The 18481-nt window shown below is 39.8% G+C and overlaps 1 protein-coding gene across 20 annotated transcripts in view; it reads left to right on the forward strand.

The window, feature by feature from the left end:
* The window catches only part of FGGY (FGGY carbohydrate kinase domain containing), a 448818-nt gene that overhangs the window by 358495 nt on the left and 71842 nt on the right, over positions 1-18481 (forward strand). For 18 of the 20 annotated variants that reach the window (XR_009965693.1, XR_009965694.1, XM_062623156.1 and 15 more), the window contains 2 exons: positions 1363-1478; positions 16098-16226. Coding sequence is in view for 17 of the 20 variants with exons in the window: in XM_062623156.1 (XP_062479140.1) it covers positions 1363-1478; positions 16098-16226 (245 nt within the window). In the remaining 3 variants the exon portion in view is untranslated. Of the gene's footprint in view, positions 1-1362; positions 1479-2248; positions 2375-16097; positions 16227-18481 lie in introns of those variants that run through there. The other 2 variants (XM_062623162.1, XM_062623163.1) reach the window with 2 other exon arrangements.

The following is an 18481-nucleotide window of genomic DNA, read 5'->3' on the forward strand; positions in this document are numbered from 1 at the left end:
CCCCTGGTCATTCCAAAAGAACAGTGAAACATGATGCATTTGAAATACACATTTTTATCCTGGATGCGGAAAAGCATCTTCTGCTCAGGAAGTTGTGCATTGAGAACAGTGCCTTTTAACTGTCCCACCCTGTGAGAATCCAGTTTGATTTGAATATGCATATTCATCCTAATGAAAATAATACATCTGTGAAAGCACACCTTGGCTGAAAATGAGTCTCAAATAAGCTGCCTTGTAAGACATCAGAGCAAATCCATCTCTGAAAGGGGTTTCTCTTTCAAGAACTGTTATGGTGTTCTTTCCTTGAGATGCATCTGAGATGTCTTGCTCTTGATGGTACTGTAGCATGGCCAAGGCTGTAGGAAGCTAAATTTTTCAGTGGTATTCAACATTTTTAATACCTTTTGGTTTGTTGACTTTAGGCAGAATTTAATACTGATCTTTTGAGATACTTTGTAGTGTTCAGACAGAAACCAGTTTGTGTAACATTAAATCCTCAGTACGGTTATTAGTATTTTGAGGGTACTGAGAGGTTGGGAATAAAAAGGAGAACCCCATTTTATTTGTTCTGATAGACATTTTTACAGGTGCTCTTGTCTTTTGTTCATATTCTGCTCCTGAAGTCTGCCCTGTATTGTCGCAGTTAAGTTCAGCATCAGCTTATCAGGAATGAGACTTGAAACAAGAACTTAATTCTGCATTGAGTGGCTCCATGGCTAATGCTGTTTCAGTGTGTCACTGAACTGCCGTCAGCTTCTGCCGAAACGCAAACCTCAGGGGACTGGTACTTGAACACATCCTGTGCAGGAGCTCTGCTAGCTGGATGTGAACTTGCTTATACACATTCACTTGATAAAGGCATTTTGTACCTGCAGGCATTGAAGCAGTGCCATTTCACCTAATTTTCAGTGTACCCATAATCTCCTGTAAATTGTAATGCAGCTTGAACATAAGTTAATAGCATGTTTTCCTAAGGACATACCTTGTGCAAAACATTGCTGTTTAGGTAGAGCCTGGAAAAGCCAAAATCTTTCTCTGAGCTGCTTGCTAAAGAGCTGTTATGCTCATGCTATGCTGTCTTCTAGGCATATGCATGGCCTGTTATTTGACTGATTTATGCAAGGAAGTGGCCAGAGCAGGAGTTGTTTCAGCAGAGAAGAATCTTAAACATAAGATCCTTTTAAGGTCTTCAGGACATACACTCCAAACAGAAACCAACTTTTTCTTTAGTGCTAGCATTATGCTTGGAAATTTTGACAGTGAATGAAGAGGTGATTTTGCACAAACTTCTTTCTAGTCACAAGTTTTAAACCAAATTGTGTTCATTTGCCTCATTCTGTGCCTGTATTGTCTCTTTTCTAGGTCCCTCTGTACAGTAGTGTGCAAGTGGACGTATACCTCAGATAAAGGTTGGGATGACAGTTTCTGGAAAATGATTGGTTTGGAAGATTTGGTAGAGGATAAGTATGAAAAAATAGGTATGTTTTGTACCTATACCTAAAAAGTTATATACATATATATAAAGATATATATATTAAAAGATACATACACATAAAAAGATCTTTTTCTGTGTTATTGTGAATGTCAGGAGGAATGTAGCAGGACTTGATGAAGCTTCAGAGGGGTTGATAACAAGGTTGGATACCATAGGTGACAGCTTTCCTAAGTGCACTTTATACTTTGCATTGTCATGAAAATCTCTGTTTCAGTTTTCTAACTTCTACCCTTCTGAAAGGCCTAGCAAGCCTTTCAGTACTGCTCAGTCTCAACAGCAGAGAAGTAAATGGGAGCCTCAGCAACTGATTCCATGAAGGAAATACTTGATATGGGTGTAGGGAATGGCAGGCTCCAAAAAAAACCCCACAATGTAGTAATTTATAGCTGTTACTGACAGCAGGTTTTGCAACCTGTACCCATCTCCCTTACAGTAGTTTCAAGAGAAGTGCTACTTGTGCTTGTTATCTTCATACCCTTTTTTTCCACTCTCTTGGAGCCTAAGTTTAATTAGAATGGTAGCCTTGCTAATAGTAATTCCTACAGCAGATATTCATTAAAAGTCCATAATGTTAATATACCAGAAAATTTCCAGGATAACTTTATTAGACTTTCCCTGTTAAGTTAATGGACTTTTAATGGATGTCCTAAGCAGACATGTCATTAACAAGAATATTACCAGACATGAACTGAAATCTGCTCATTCATCAAAGTTAATTATCTAAAATTTCCTTTGAGTTTTTTTAATGTCTAGCACTTTGAACAAGTTTGTACAGCAGTTTAAATGCAGTAACATGAAATGGAAATGGCAGAGGGAGGACTGTAGTGAAATGAAATGCAATGAAATCTATTACCTTTTCTGATCATCACAAAATATACCGTAAGTCATTTTCAGATTATCAGAAAATTGTACTTGAAAATTTCCTTGAATAGATTTCAGCTTTTCCCCTGCAACTGAAACTGCTTATGCAAAGGTATTAAACCCACAAGGAATAGGAGGCTTTTAGCTTCCTGAGGTTTTAGTTGGAATACAGTTCTTACAGCATCTATCACATGTGGCTTTCAGCAAATCTTCAAGTTAAAATAAGACTTGCAATAAATACATGTTTTTACCAGAAAAATTGAACATCTCAGCAACTGGTGATCCAATGGAAGAGTATTTTAAAAATGAATTATTTATGAAGTGTAAGCTAAGGCTTTAATATAATATTTATGCAATGCACTTCAAGGACAGTGCAAAGCAATTTGCCATTTCAAGTAACTAAACATGCATGTTTGAAATGATAAAGTAGCCATTAATAAAAAGGGCCTTTTGTTGTGATGGAAGCCTCATAAAACTAATCTATATATGGTTCAACATTTAGCAAGACAAAACATCATTCATTTCCAATATCAGGCTTACATTTTTGTTACAGCACAAGGTTTACAAAATAAATCAGTAAATTAACTTCTGATGATAGGTTGGATATAAAGAAGTTTGTTACTGCGAGGGTGGTGAGACACTGGCACAGATTGCCCAAAGAAGTGGTAAATGCTCCATCCCTGGCAGTGTTCGAGGCCAGGCTGGAGAGAGCCTTGGGTAACATGGTCTAGAGTGAGGCATCCCTGCCCATGGCAGGGGGTTGGAACTGGATCATCTTAAGGTCCTTTCCAACCCAAACCATTCTATGATTCTCTGATAGGGGTTTCTTGCAAGACAAAACTTTTCCTGAATTAATGGGGAAAGTGTCCCGTTCCCTGGGCAATTGTGTTAGTTTTCAAGAAACAAACCATAGAATATCTGGGTGCATCTCAGCTGGTGTTGAAGAAGCAGAATCTGACCTCTGTAATTGCACCAAGCTGTGGGCTGCCACTTGGAGCTTCTGAAAAGCACAAACTTTTCTTCACCTTGGGAAATCCTTTGATTTTCAGATTCTTGGGCTGATTACCTTAGGTGTATCCAAAGTATAAGACACTGAAACCTGGCCTTTGTAGAATATATGCTTATTTTCATGCCCATTTGTCTGACCTTGCCTTTTTTAAAAAGGAAGGCATTACATTCATTATATTTAGCTGAGTGATAAAATCATAAAAAAGCAGGACAGTGACCTTCATTCATGTGTGCTTGAAGAGTGGGGTAAGGAGCTCCTCTATGAACGTGGAAACCAGATAGCAACTACTCCTTCATTCCTTTATCTTCCACACTGCACCTGTTGGAGTCTCTTGGAAGGGTTTAGCTTCAGAAGGAGACAAGACATGACCAAATCAAAGCAACTCTCTCTCCACCCAAGAGCTGCTCAACAGTGCTGAAGTCTGTGTTGAGAGCTGTGTTAGTGCTTCGCATTCTGCCACCCTTAATCTTATCAGTGTCCCTTACATGGGAAAATGGGAATGGTGACATTGTTCCAGTGAAAGTTTGGGAGGTTTGCTTGTTTTAATGAGTAGTGTTGCTGGACTTGGGAAGAGCACCCTGAATAAGCTTGGCTTTCATTTAATGACTTTAAATTGACCAGGACAGCGTGGATCCACCTACTGAGAAAGTGCCATTCCATGCTCAAGCAGCACTGGTCAAACTGTAGTCTTGTATAGTGGGAGGCTGTTTCCTACCAACTCCCAGGGCGTTGGCATTAGTGTTGAGGCACCATCACTGCATAAACCTACTGCCAGGAGCCCACAAGTGCTATGCTGAGCACAAACAACACAGGATCACACCTTGCAAAACTCAGCTCAAGTTGTATTATAATATTGCTTCAGGGCACTGTCCCATAAGTGAACAGCCTCAGCTGCTGTTAACTTCAGCACATTATACAAAAGAAAAGCAATTTGTTTAAGTAACTCATCTGGACAAACAGTTACCAGTGTGCTTCCAGGAGGCACATCATAGCGTGCTACAGCTGCCAGAAAAGAATTTGAAGCAGTAGATTTAGCAGGCTTGCAGATTAAGGAACTCGAACCTGCCAGATAACCTAGGTAGGAGTAGGTTGAAGGGAGATTGTGCATGGTCAAAAACTCCTCCTAAAATGAAAACAAAACCAAAAACTAAGAAGTCTGAAGTAATTCTAGTGGAATTTCCTTTTCAGTTCTCAAGCTTGTCCAAGTCAGTGCATGTCTGCTTAAGGTTTGTTTAGCTCAAATACAAGGATGTATTTTAATGCCTGCATGACCCCCTTACAAAGAGAGATAATGGTATTTTTCTCACATATCTCTCCTAAAAGATTAGCAGGCTCTGAATCATCATTTCTTTCTAAACAAAGCAAAATATCCCAAGATAAAATTGGCAACATTTTCTTACTGTAGCAAAAGTAAATATATGGTTGACCAGTTTAAAATAGGCAGAAAAGTTACATGGTTTTGCTTTTGTTTTATTGGATCTCTTTAAAAAAGTAATTTCCAGTCAGAAATAACGACAGATGAATAGTTATGACTAGATAGTTTTTTATAAGTAGCTTTACCTTTCATGACATTGGAAATATTTATGGAGATTACTTAAGAACAACTTTTCTAATGTGCATAATTCTTTATTCTGATAAACATCTCTTTTAAACATCACTTTTAAAATGGCTTGCCCTTTAAAGGATATATTTACTGTAATCACAGTGGTGCTCGTGGTTCCAGGTAGTGCGCTTCTCCTGGTTTCAGTTTAACTTAACACATGACCTTGTTGATAAGGGGGACCCTCACATCTGACCTTTAGGATCTTCCACAGACTTTTCCCACATCAAGATGTGGGTTCACATATGAGAGTTCCCAGGCCTTTGACATTTTACATTTTTCAGAGCAGATTAACCTTTCAGGGAATCCATGCCATAAGTTGTTTGTGGTCCTTTCTGTACCTCATGGATTTCAGGCTCGTCTGTGAAGGTAAAGAGTCTTATCTGGAGATACTACAAAATTTATTGATACCATTAATTTGCCCACCAAGAGAGTAGAAGATGTCTTGTATTCAAAACCACTCTGAAAGTGTTGTGTACTACAGGCATTAGCATTTATCTGCTGTGGTGATAGTGCATGATGAGCATCTCTTTGTGGTATTATAAAACCTAGAAAGACATTAACAATCCCTTTAAAATTTCATGTACTCCAGACCTTTTAGGGTACTGAAGCATATATTCCATTTGGAGGAAAATGCCTGATAAATTTTCACCACAGCTCTCTACTTCAGGGGCTACTTTAGGGACCAAGTAATGATTTTTTATTGAATGGTAGTATTTCATACCAGGTCTGGTTTTGGTTGAAGATGGGCCTTTGTCTGAGAGAGCATTGCAGGTACTGCAGAATAGGTCTTACTGATCTTGTGGGTTGTGTGTTGAAGGCTAAAATATATCTTTTGTGAAGGGCAGTTCTGTTGCTTTTTTTCAGCTGTGATGGAGCAGTGCACAGAAATGAATAAATACACAGCTCATATTTATGGAATCTTGATGAACAGCTGAGGCTAAACTAAGAAAAGTGTTTGGATTGTTTAAATCTCAGAAATTTTATGGAAAATCAGTGCTTGCCTTGAACTTGGAGTACTTGAAAATAACTCTTGCATGGACAGATTGTGATTTCAGCAGACAGGATAGTTCTTGTCTATAACTCTTAATTCCAGAACTTTGGGGACTGGAAGCTGCTTGTTTCAATGTACCTGGGCACTTGTGTATGCTGTTTTGAATGCGCTGAAAAGAAGGCTCAGTAGAATTGTAAAACTAGATGTTCTTTTCTAATGCTCTTGCATTCTTAGTACTTATTCATAAATCGGTAGCAAAGAAAACTGTAGTTGATTTGGGACTTGATAGCTGTGACTCTTGACTGGTACCTGCTGTCGTCCTTACTGTGCACGACCTTTACAGCAGGCTGGGTTTTCAAATATAGGTGCAGCTCTGTGATCCTTTAGGCATTCAAAAAATGACAAAACAGCAGGCTATTAATTTATCAAGATGTTATTATGTGTAAATGAATGGTTATATTCCTACATGTGCCACTGTCTACTTTTATACATGTCGTGGTTTAAACCCAGTCAGGTAACTCGTTCGCTCACTTCCCCCCCTTTTCTTGCCCTCCCCCTGCTCTCGGAGGGACGGAGAGGAGAATCGAAAAGAATGCAACTCCCACGGGTTGAGATAAGAACAGTTTAGTAACTAAGGTATAACACAGATCACTACAGCTACCACCAATGATAATAATGATAAAGGAAATAACAAGGGAAGAGAATACATCATCTCACCACCAGCCGACCGATAACTCGCCCCCCCAGCCCGACCAAGCTCTGACCGATACCTCCTCCAACCCTGCAGACTCCCAGCCCTTCCGGCTAACTCCCAGTTACATCCTGGGCATGACGTGCTGTGGTATGGAATACCTCTTTGGTCAGTTTGGGTCAGGTGTCCTGTCTCTGCTTCCTCCTGGCTCCCCTCCTCCCTGGCAGAGCATGAGGCTCACAAAGTCCTTGGCCAAACCTAAACATCACTATCAGCTCTGTTCCCAAGCTGAAAGTCAAAACACTGCACTGCACCAGCTACCAAGAAGGGGAAAAATGACTGCTACTGCTGAACCCAGGACAATACACAAAGCTGATGAAGATAACAGTATTGTATACCTCACTTCTTACACTTCAAGTAGAGCCTGCCTGCGTTTTGTGTTTTGTCAGAAGGAGTATTCTCCGTCTGTAGTAGTACTGTTCCAAGTGCTATTCCAAGTAGTACTTGGAAGTTCTATTCATTTATTTACATTTAGGCTGAAAATGGAAGATTCAGTCCAGGGTGGGAGAGTACAGTCAATATTAAGTTATGCTGCAGCAGCTGTGAAGGGAATGGTCAATCTATTAGTTCTGCCAGTTTTCTATCTCTTCTAAGGCCTTTGGTGCCAGATGCTCCTGTGTGTATGAGGGATTCCTTGAAGGCTGAGAGAAAGGGATGATGATTTGTTTTTTCAGGTCAGCTTGTAGCTGCCAGTTCTTCATAAAGCTGGATTATAACAACAAGCTTTATCACGATGCTTTGCAAATGGTAGAGAATAATAAGTAAAAATGCTGTGACATATGGAATCCCTTTACTGTCCGTCATTGGTCTTTTGCTATCCCCAGTAAATTAGAACACGTTACAACTTAAAACAAAATTGAAAGGGTGAATCAGGGGATGTTTACACTTACATGCTGTCAAAATCCATGGAATTTACAACTGAAGAGTGTTCCAAATATGCTAACATTTTTCTGGCTTCCTGTCATTTCAGTCTGTCCAAGAGCTGTAGCAAATATAAAGGCGCTGGAACTGGCACAGTGCAAAGAGGTTTTAGGGTGTCTCCTTCCTCAAAGCTTGAGGCATTATTTCATGATATATGATTCAGCCGTAAGAAGTTAGAAGGAATTTTTCTCAGAAAAGCGACATGTTCCTGTGATTTCTATTTTATTTCATGTTTTTTCCATCGTGAGATCACTGCATCACATGAATGGTTGAAGTTAGAAAGGGGCCTCTGAAATTATCTAGTCCAGCTTCTCCTGCTCAAAGCAGGGACAGCTACAGCAGGTTGCTCAGGGCTGTTTCCACTTGAGTTTTGAATATTTCCAAGAATGGAGACTCCCAATATCTCCTTGGGCAACCTGTTCCAGTGTCATGACCACCTTTTCCCAGCAAAAACATTTTTTCAGTGGTGTCCCTGCCCATGGCTGGGGTTTGGAACTGGATGAGCTTTAAGACCCTTCCAACCCAAACCATTATAGATTCTGTATTTCAGTATGTGTGCCTTGACACTTGTACTGCCACTGGGTGCCCCTGAGAAGAGTCTTGCTCCATCATCTTTACTCCCATCAGATATTTATATACACATTGATATGATCTGCAACCCACCACCACCTTCTCTTTGCTGGGCTTAAAGTCTCAGGTGTCTCAGTCTTTCCTCATATGACGTGGCTCAGTCATCTTTGGGGTCCTTCTTTGGACTTGCTCCAGTACATCCATGTTTCTGTACTGGGGAGCTCAGTATAAAGCACAACATCCATCTGTAGCCTGAGCAGGGAGCAAAGGTCACCCCTCTGGGCTTGCTGATGGCACTCCTCCTAATGCGGACCAGGAGGTTGCTGGCTGCCTGTGCTGCAGGGGCTCATCACTGGCTCATGTTCAATGTGTTGTCCACCTGGCCTCACAGTCCTTTTCTGCCAAGTTGCTTCCCAATTGGCCCCCAGCCTGCCCTGGTACATGGGTCCTTCCACCTCATGTGCAGAACTTTGCTTTTCCCTTTCTTGAATTTCCTGAGTCAGACAATTTTTCCAGCCTGAGGTATTCTTCCTCTTTCCAATAACTGTTCTTTAATAGGCTGAGCTAAATTTGGGTAGCTCAGGTTTCTTCACAGTGCTTCTGGGTGACATTTTCCATTCCTCTTCCACTGTAAGGAAATGAACCATCATTCACCCTGCTTATCATCGGGTTGAGTCCTGCTGGCAGATAGTACCTTTTGACTTCTACCTCTCTGTTGCAAGGAGCGAAAACTATGATGCTCTTTCAACCTCAGGTTCTGTCACAGCTGAGACAACTACTAGCAAAAGCTTAGAGCTTTCAAAAGTAATGATACAAAGATTTCCCACTGTCCGCTTCTGGAGTTCTATATTTCTACATGTGCCACTGATCATGAGTCTGGTCTCAGATTCTGCCTGCCTGGGGAATCATGTTTTCTTCTACTCTGGTAACATTGTGGACTTGTGAACTTTCTCTTTCCTCTTTGAGGAGCTCTTTGCGGAGCTTTTTCCTGGAATCTCTGTTTTTAGAGGCATAGGAGAAGCTTTGAGCAGACCTCTTGCCTGTTGTGATTGCTTAATATTTATATTTCTCAAATATTATCCTCCCTTCTTATTTTTCATACAGTTCTAAAAAAAAAGCATTTCTCAGAATAGTTCAGGGTTATTTCTTCTTTTTACCTGATTCTTCCTCTTTCTGGTCCTGATTTGTTCTTCGTCTTCTTTTTCCTTGAGCCTCACACTGAGATAGCTTTCAAACCGATGGTGTCTGCTATATGAGTCAGGATTCACAAACCCAAAGGACTATGTCAAACATTTTGCCAACTTCCTCTAAGTCAGAGGCTGTTGGACTCCCTAAAATTAATGCTTGAATAGGTTGAAGTGTATCTTGGAACCAGTCTTGATTTTATGGTTTCCTGTCATGGAGAGTCCACTTCAGACTTCAAGCTTTTGATTGTTGGTTGCTGTCATTTCTTAAAATTAATGAATTAATTAAAGAATGCAGTTTATTTTTCACCTGAACTTTAACTTCTTTCTCCTGTCTGGCAGACTGCAGCGACATGCCTGACCTGCACAGACTGAAGTTTCCTACATTAAAGGAAAACACTGAGCTGCTTGAGGTTTTTCCCCCAAATCTGTTATGTGAACTGTCACACTTCTCAGTCCTTGCAATTGCTTTCCTGACCCATTTCTGACCCATTTACAATGCATCAGTATCTCCTCTGTATGGGCACTGGAGCTGGGTACTGTGTGAATGTGGTGGGGACTAAGCTTGTGCAGGTTATCAGAAGCTTAGCTGAAAGATTCAAAAGCATCCTTTCAGTAACTTATCAGGTTATTTTTGGTCTGTTATTTCAGTTTTGAAAAGGGATAATTATTTCTTCAAAGAGGCGTTGCTATCATGTGAATTATTAAAAAAAAAAATCCAGTAATAAAAACCATTCTGTTAAGTAATAATCTGTAATTAACACAAGCTAAATTGCCTGTTCAATTTAGTGATGTGCTGTACCAAACCAAAGTCTGATTACTTGCAACTCGAAGTATAGCAATAGTCATGTCATTACATTGATAATCTTTGTATTTAGAGAGACTGTTAGGAATACTGTGAAGTGCCAGAAATCTAAATTATCAACCTATTGAATTTACTGCTTGCAAGAAAATATGTGAGATAAAGTAGCTGAGTCTGGGTGCAAATACATCACATTTAGTGACTTAGTAAGACACCTAAATGCATGTATTGCATACCCACATGCAGGTCAGCGTAGTGAGTCGTGAACTATGCATTACAAGAGATGTTCATTCTGCACTGCCTCACTGAAATCTAGTAACGAAAACTCAGTCCTGCCCGTCAATGTACATGCCTAATGATCCAATGATGCGGAATGCTTTCTTTCTTTTTCTTTTGACCTTTAACCAGCAAAGCTTATCATTTATACATGAAGTAGCTCCCTTTCATTTGGACAAGAAGGCGGTAGTCTTTGTTGAAGTAGGCACCTATGGTCTGCAGACCAATTTACTTTCCAGCTTAATGAATCAGGATCTGCCTGCACATAGGTTGCTTGCTTTTTCCAGTATTTAGCAACCTAATATGTCTGCCTTCAGTAATTATATGTTAGGTAGTTGAGATGTAGTTCAGCCAAAGGCATAAGCTGCATGGGAGAGTGGGATGGAAAGGACCCAAATTAGATTTGCCTCAAGCTATTGTGGTAGCTCGCATAGACAGAGATGGATTTTGAACTGAAGAAAGCCAAAGTGATTTTGTTTAACCAACTGTTTTTCTCACTTTTAAATAAACTGGCCTATAATATCACAATTTGTCTGGGGTTTCCTGAATGAAAACCCTGACATTTTTAACTGCCAACCAGGAAATTGTATGGAGGGTATTTCCAGGTTAAACCCTCCCCAAATCTGGCTGTTTTAACACCCTTTAAGCACCATGCATTCAGTCCTAAGAAAAAAATAATATTATAATGTTATATTCTATATTGTTATCCTGCTTTCTTCTGATCTTAGTGCTATTCTTGTTGATCAGCTGGGCTACAATTGTAGAACAGCCAGCCATATATATCTCAGTTAAATGTGAGAGTGGTATTTGGCTATGTACTGTCTATGAGATAGGGTTGGAATGATGTGTCAGAAGATTTGTAATATTATTTATTCATATTCCTTATGTATCCCAGAATTTTGTCATTGCGGGGATTGTTATACAAAAAATTAGAGATTGTCTACGAGTTTTGTAAGTAATGGTCAAAGCATTGAGGGGGAAATCCCTCCCACTGCTGTTTGAGATTCGTTTGGATGGGCAGTGCTTCTTTTTACTAAGGTCCTGTTTCGTTTGGTGTTTATTTACCACCATTTCCTTTAACTAGATAACTTCTTCACTGCATGTTATATATCTTTTATTTAACAGGATACATGTTTTGTGCATTGTCTTTTAAATTAAAAAGCATTTAGGTGGTCCAGTCTGGGGGAGGCTGTAAAATGGAGACAGGACAGTAGGGCTTCTTTCTGGTGTTGCTGGGATTTCAGGAAAGGTTTGGTATATCCAAGTTCAAGTTTGCTTGTGTCAAGTTAGCGAGGAAAAGGAACACATCCTTTTGCTTTTCTTCCTTTTATGCACTTACACAGGCAAATGTGAGTGAATGTGAAATGCAGCCACGTTCTGCATGAGAGATGAGAAGCTGTTCTCAGTGAGTGTATCATAGCTGAGTCAGCTGGGCCCCCTGCTGCGCTCGCTTTGTTGGTTTTAAAGGTCTGTGTCCTAAAGTACCTAGTTCTGTTAAATATTAGTAAGCCAGTACAGTGAATTTTGATCAACCAAAGTTGACTGAAGATGTATTGTCTGCCTTGTGTGTTGCGTCTGGTAAACAGCTGGTTGCTGTGGAAACTGCCTCAAAAAGGTAGAGGGTCCTTGGTACCACAAATTCTGTAAACAAAGCCTGATAATAGCACATTCTGACATTAGTCTTCGAAGAAGGATGAAAGAAGAGGAAGAGATTCAGACAGCTTTTTCCTTTTGTAAACTCACTGCTTTATAGGGGAAAAAATAGCTAGAAATAGTCTGTCTCGTACAGAATGAAAAGGTTGGGGATTAAGGCAGTGCATTAGTGAAACAGCTGTATGAATGTGAAACAGAAAGTTCTCCAGCTTCAGCCATTATGGGTTTGTTTGGTTAGGTCTAATTTTGGAAGTCATTATAGCAAAGGTAAATGACTTGCGCAGGAGACTACTGTAAACAAAAGACTCGATACATTTACTTTGGCAGGAGCCCTGAGAAGACTCGGTCCTTTCACTGCCTCTTTTATGCAGCCTTCTGTAATACTCACTGCCCGCCTCTGTGTGCAGGCAGCTCTCATTTCCCTTCCTCCTGTCTGACAGCTTCTTTCCTCTGACAGGTAGGATTTAGGGGTGGCAGCACCTGCCGTTGAAGTGCTGGTGTGGAGCTGTAGAATACCTTTATTTTTATAGCAGCTGTCCCTTGACTTCTAAAGGCACTGTTTTGTGCTCAAGTAAGAATCCATTCATTCTCTCTGGTTTATACTGGAGTACAAATGCTTTACTCTTTAATTGTGGTTTCCCTTTGGTGTTTTTTCTTTTATCATTTCATAGTTTTATATCTACAGATTCTGAGCATACTGATGCTTCACTGAATTTATAGTTTTTCAGTGAAGAGTAAACCATGAGAATTGCAATTCCCTTTCCGGGTCTCTACTCATGTAGTTCAGTCAAGGCTCTACCCATTCCACACCTACTTACTCACACTTATGTGGGTGGGAAGGCAACTTCTAGACTCATATAATCATAGAATTAGGGTTGGAAAGGACATTAAGATCAAGTTCCAACCCCCCTGCCATAGGCAGGGACACAACACACTGAACCATGACACCCAACCCTGCATTCAACCTGGCCTTAAGCACTAACATGATGACAGAGAGTGTCCATGCAGAGTCTGCTTCTTCCCTTTAACAGAGCTCCTCATGAACATATCATATGGCTGTAGGAGAGCTTCCACTGACTTCTAAAGCTGGGAGGATGGAGTAGAGGGGCAGAGTCAGTATCCTCTCCTAGCTGCCCTCACTTGCTGGCTCCTCTTCTGCACTCCCTGTCTGTTGGGTGACCTGGGAGACTCTCCTTCACCCATCTCATGGGTGAATGCTGTCTGCTGCCACTTCCCAGATTCCCAGAAAGTGCTTTCAGTCAAGGAATAATTGTTCGGGTTCACTTTGACTCCTAAACCAGATGGGGCACACTCTACTGTTAATTCAGTATTTTTAAATACAAGATAATTATGCTGCATCACAAGAAACCCATCTCTGCATGTTCTCACATGCTTTATGCCCGTGGGGAATAGCAATGCTGCTGGTCATTCTGATACATAACTAGCATCAAAGCAATCTATAGGGTCATTTTCTACTGCTGCTTTAGAAGAGAGGATTATCTTTATCTCTGAAATTGCTCCCTTAATGCTCATTAACTAGCAATACAGTAATCAAGAAGCTGGTATGAAAAGATTTTGTCTAATAGTAGCCCTGATCTCTGAAATGGAGTTTAACCACATAATAATTACACACTAAAATGTTTGACCAGTCTGACTGATATAAACAAACCAACCATGGAACTGAGTGCCTGGAAAGAGGTTTTATTTCAGATGAATTTCATCTCATGCTGTATATACAACATAGCAGTATACTTTCAGGTCAGGTGACTGATTCTGAAGAAAAAGATGTGGTTTTAACTGCATGAACTCTTTTGAACCTTCTACCTGCAGGGTCTTTGAATGTCAGAACCAGACAGCTTTGTTTTACTGGTATTATTCTCCAAGGTCTTAAAAAGCCAGAAAAGTAATACAAACGTTCTGTTAAAGAGACACATCCTGCTCTTGACTTACTGGAGGTGCAAAAGATGCACATTTTGAGAAAGCTAACACAATGTTCTGACTTTACATTAAGAATTAATAAAATATAGGCATCTTTTTTCCTGTGAGGAGGTACTTCCTTCTGTATAATCTAAATGGTGAGGTTTGGTTACTGCCTCCAGTATGAGAATATAAACCCAAGGTCAAGTGCAAAAGTTTTGGCTATCCGTACTTGTTTTAAATCTCCAGTATGAGATCCAGCCTGGCATTTCAGAGGTGGCAGAGTGGCTTTAGATAGTTTAGAACACCAAGAAGTTGTGCAAAAGTGCTCCATACACAGCAACATTCAGGAAGTGGGCACCTTCCTTGGAGTGAGGAGCCAACATCATTTATAGCACAAAGACCTAAGTGATACGTACAATTGAAGACCCATTTTCCATCTGTGAAATTAACATCATAACCTTCTTTTCCTCTTAACAGTAAGGTAGTATAACTATTTCTAGAAGATTAAACTCATAGGCATTAGTGTATTCCTGATACAATATGCTCTTTTTCTTAATTAATCTTTGGTTTGGAGGATGTTTTACTTCCCTACACATCAGAACGTGCTTTAGATGTACCATGCTCAGTAGAATTAACTGTGAATAAAAGCTTGTTTTATTTTCAAAAGGAGTTTTGTCATCTCTGCCCAGAAGACTTGGTGAACTTATTAAATGCTGCAGACACGTGCTAAAAGCCATGGTATTGATGGGGAGGTGTGCGGTGCCTCTCCCTGTCTCTCACCCACCAAATCCTTCCAAAAACAGGGAAGTGTGTGCGGTTCCAGGAGCTGTCAGTCCATGGTTGTACTCAGCAGTCGGAGAGGAGGCTGTTGAGGGGGTGTCCTTAAATTCTGAAAATCTAGATTTGTTCTTCTAAGCTCTGAGCAATCTCTATCACGCTGATTTAATTAGTGAAAAACTCTCTTTTCGCAAGACAAAACTTAGTGGCACATATGTTTATGATAAGTTTATTTTTGATTTTAAATTTATTTCTGGTATTATTAAATATATATAATAATATATAATATTGTATTTATTACATTTATTGTGGAATATAAATACTTGTGGTATTTAAATGTATTTATGTTTAAAATTAATGTATTTATGGTATTTAAATTTATTTATGTTAAAAATTATTTATTTATGGTACATAATGTCTCATCCCTGGCAGTGTTCCAGTCCAGGTTGGATGGGGCTTGGCGCAAGCTGCTCTAGTGGAAGGTGTCCCTGCCTGTGGCAGGGGTTGGAACTGGATGAGCTTTAAGGTCTCTTCCAACCCAAACCATTCTAGGAGTCTATGATGCTATGGTAGCAGAGCCAAATGCAGGTGGGACTTCCCGCTAGGTGAAAGGACTGAGGGTTGCTCTGCTTGTGGTCATAATGACCATAACGTTCTCGATACTTCCTAAGACCAGTGAAGGTTCAGAAGAGATTATTTAAATCTGTGAGGAAATGCAGCTGCAATAGGAGGAATTTACTGCATAAAGCAGTTTCTCCTTTAGAGTTTCTGTAACTATAGACACCTTACTCCTAGTAGAAACTGCTGAAAAGGACAGAAATGGAAAAAAAAGATGGCCCTTGCCTGATGCAACAGGTGCAGATTCAGTTGCGAGCATGAATCTCTGAGCTGAATCTCATTCACATGCCCAGAGAATGGCTGCAGGCATCTAGTCAGAGCTCCCACAGGAATGTGGGATTTCTGCATAAGTATTTCATATCTCTTGGAAAGATGCCAAGCAGAATTTAATTGCTTGCGGTGAAATCTTTGTGGCTAGATAGGACACTGAATACTTTTGAACTTTTAAATTGCTGTGGGACAGCCTGAGCTAGCATGGTTGTGTTTAATACACAGACAGATAATGAAAGATACTTCTTAATCAGATAGAGTTCTTTGGTGCACTGTTTTGGTTTATATGCACCACACTGACTTGAGGGAGAGGAAGGGAGTTCTTGTAATAACATACACACTTGTTTTTCTGTTTAGTCAATTGACAGGTGTTTGGTTTTTCTTGTGTCTGCCCAGGAAACCACGTCTTGTCTCCTGGAGAGCCTGTTGGAAAAGGTCTAACGCCAGAAGCTGCAAGAGATCTCGGTCTCCCTGAAGGGATTGCGGTAGGAGCATCTCTCATTGATGCCCATGCTGGAGGACTAGGTACTCAGTCACATATTTACTATTCTTGGAAACAGGAATGTCTTGAACTCATTTCAGAAAGCCATTTTTCTCACAGCCTGTTTTGTATCCAACAATTTGCTTTGAAGCTATTCCTATGAAATAGCATAGCTAAAAACCCAAACCCATCACAATAACTGCTAATATTGAATATCTATTTATAGAGAGGGGCTGTCACTCTTTATTTCTTTTCAGCTGGATTTCCATGTTGTTTGATAACTTGTGCTATTTCCACTTTGAATTCCTGAACTGATACACGAGTGTTTTGGCATGTAAACATGCTGAGAGTTTGCATCTTCTGTTGCTCAAAACTTTGGGATAGGGAATTAAAATAAAACCCATAACATTCTAGGGGAGAAGTCTTGTTCATGGTTACTCTTCCTTCTTAGTTTTAGAAGTAATTTGTACTTTGTCTAAATGCAATATAGACTTTTTCTATATATGTTTTTGCTAGCACAATGGGAGATATATAGCAAAAAAACACTGCTTTTGATCTAGAGGGTTTGAATATGTCAGTGATGTGTATCTAAACTTACAAACCAGACTAGAGGGGAAACTGGCCTCTGTACAGCATTCCCCTTCTGCAACTTTTATCCTTAACTGTAGTGGGAGGCTTGTTGCTTAGGTTTTCTCCTTTTCCAGCACTATATTCTGGTGTTCCAGGTTTCAGCTGTGTTGAAATGTATCAGGTGAGGCTCCATGGCTTCATTTTCTTACTATGTTTTTTGGCCTTATCTAAATAAAGTCAATAAAAAGGGATTTAATGTAGCTTTTTCAGCAGGAAATTGAGGTGGGTTTAGTTTGATAGTTCAGAAAAAAGTCTTACCTCAGAAAGTTTCAGTGTTACTGAAATAGTGCTGTTCAGTGGAAATCTATTGCTCATCAGAGGATTTTTCTCTAGATCTAAATGAATATGATTGACTGCTGAAGTACCAGTTGTGCTTCAAGTATTTTCTTGTGGTTTAAATTTCATTTATTCTTCTAGAAATTGTGGCCTGGAACATACAGAATGTTTAAATCCATTTACATTGCTTTTGATAACTGTTTTTGCTGAGGTTAAGTCGTCATGTAGATTGCTTTTCTTATTACCTCAGAAGGATTAGATTATAGATCCAGCTGCAAAAATACCACTGAGTTTTAGTGCCATAGTTGTAGATGTGTTGTGTCCCTGCTATTGTGACTTACCTGAAAATCTGTTTGTGTGAATTAGCATCCTAATTGCATAAAAATGTGTTTAAAACTGTCTGCCCTGGCAGTTTTGTGTTCTTGAAAAGGATGTAATAATAAGCTGAAATAATGAACTTGCTGAAAAACAGGATTGTCACAGAGCACATGAAAATGGCAGTGGAGGGTCCTTGTTTAATTGGAATCATTATGTGAGTACTGGATTCAGAGCACAGAAAGCGTGCCCAGTAAATTTCATGTGCTGAAATCTGAATTGAATTTAAAGAAGAGGAAGGAGCAACTGTCTGTTCATTTGCTATTGACTTACTTATATGAAGAAACTCTAACACTGGAAGTATATAGCTACTGGCATCCATCAGAGTAAGATTTCAGTGGATAGACAGTCTGCTTATGCTAGTCCTGATTATCAGAATATGTTTTCCCAGATGGCACTACAAACACCAGCAGCCTACTGAAATCATTGCCAGGAGGAAAATAAAATGTATAGGTGGTGGTTGTTAGAGAGGGAGAGATGTTATTGCATAAGGATGTCAGTAACCCAACAGGAGGATCTGCGTGCTAATCACATGATAACTTGAGTCTGGGAAAAAAGGAAGATCCTTCTTGAATCCAGGAGGTGAAATAAATAGGTGGGGAAACTATCAGAAAGCACAGTAAGAAGGAAAAGAATCGGATAGCAAAAGGGACAGCAGGAACAGGAGAGCCCAAGAGTGCAAATGTACGTGAAGAAAAGGAATAGTGTGGCTACATCTCGGATACCGAATAGCTCTCCTTCATCCATAGCTGTTAATAACAAGAACCTCAACCTTTCTAAAGTCTACTTTAACCTACATTGTGCAGAACACAGAGCTGAAAATCCTGAAGGAAAAGCAGAAAAGCAGAAGAACACACGTCATAGAAGTGATACTGTTCTGATTCAAAGATGTTAAGAATGGCAATGCACTAAAGCATATTAATCTTTTAATAATGATAAAAGGGGCACAGAAGAAAGCAGAGAAGAGATATTTGAAAGAATGAATTAAAATGTGAAAATATTGGAAATACGTAACTCT

The sequence above is a fragment of the Pezoporus occidentalis genome, unplaced genomic scaffold (assembly GCF_034315485.1).
Source record: "Pezoporus occidentalis ecotype Australia unplaced genomic scaffold, CSIRO_AGI_Poc_V1 ctg25, whole genome shotgun sequence".
NCBI lineage: Eukaryota > Metazoa > Chordata > Aves > Psittaciformes > Psittacidae > Pezoporus > Pezoporus occidentalis.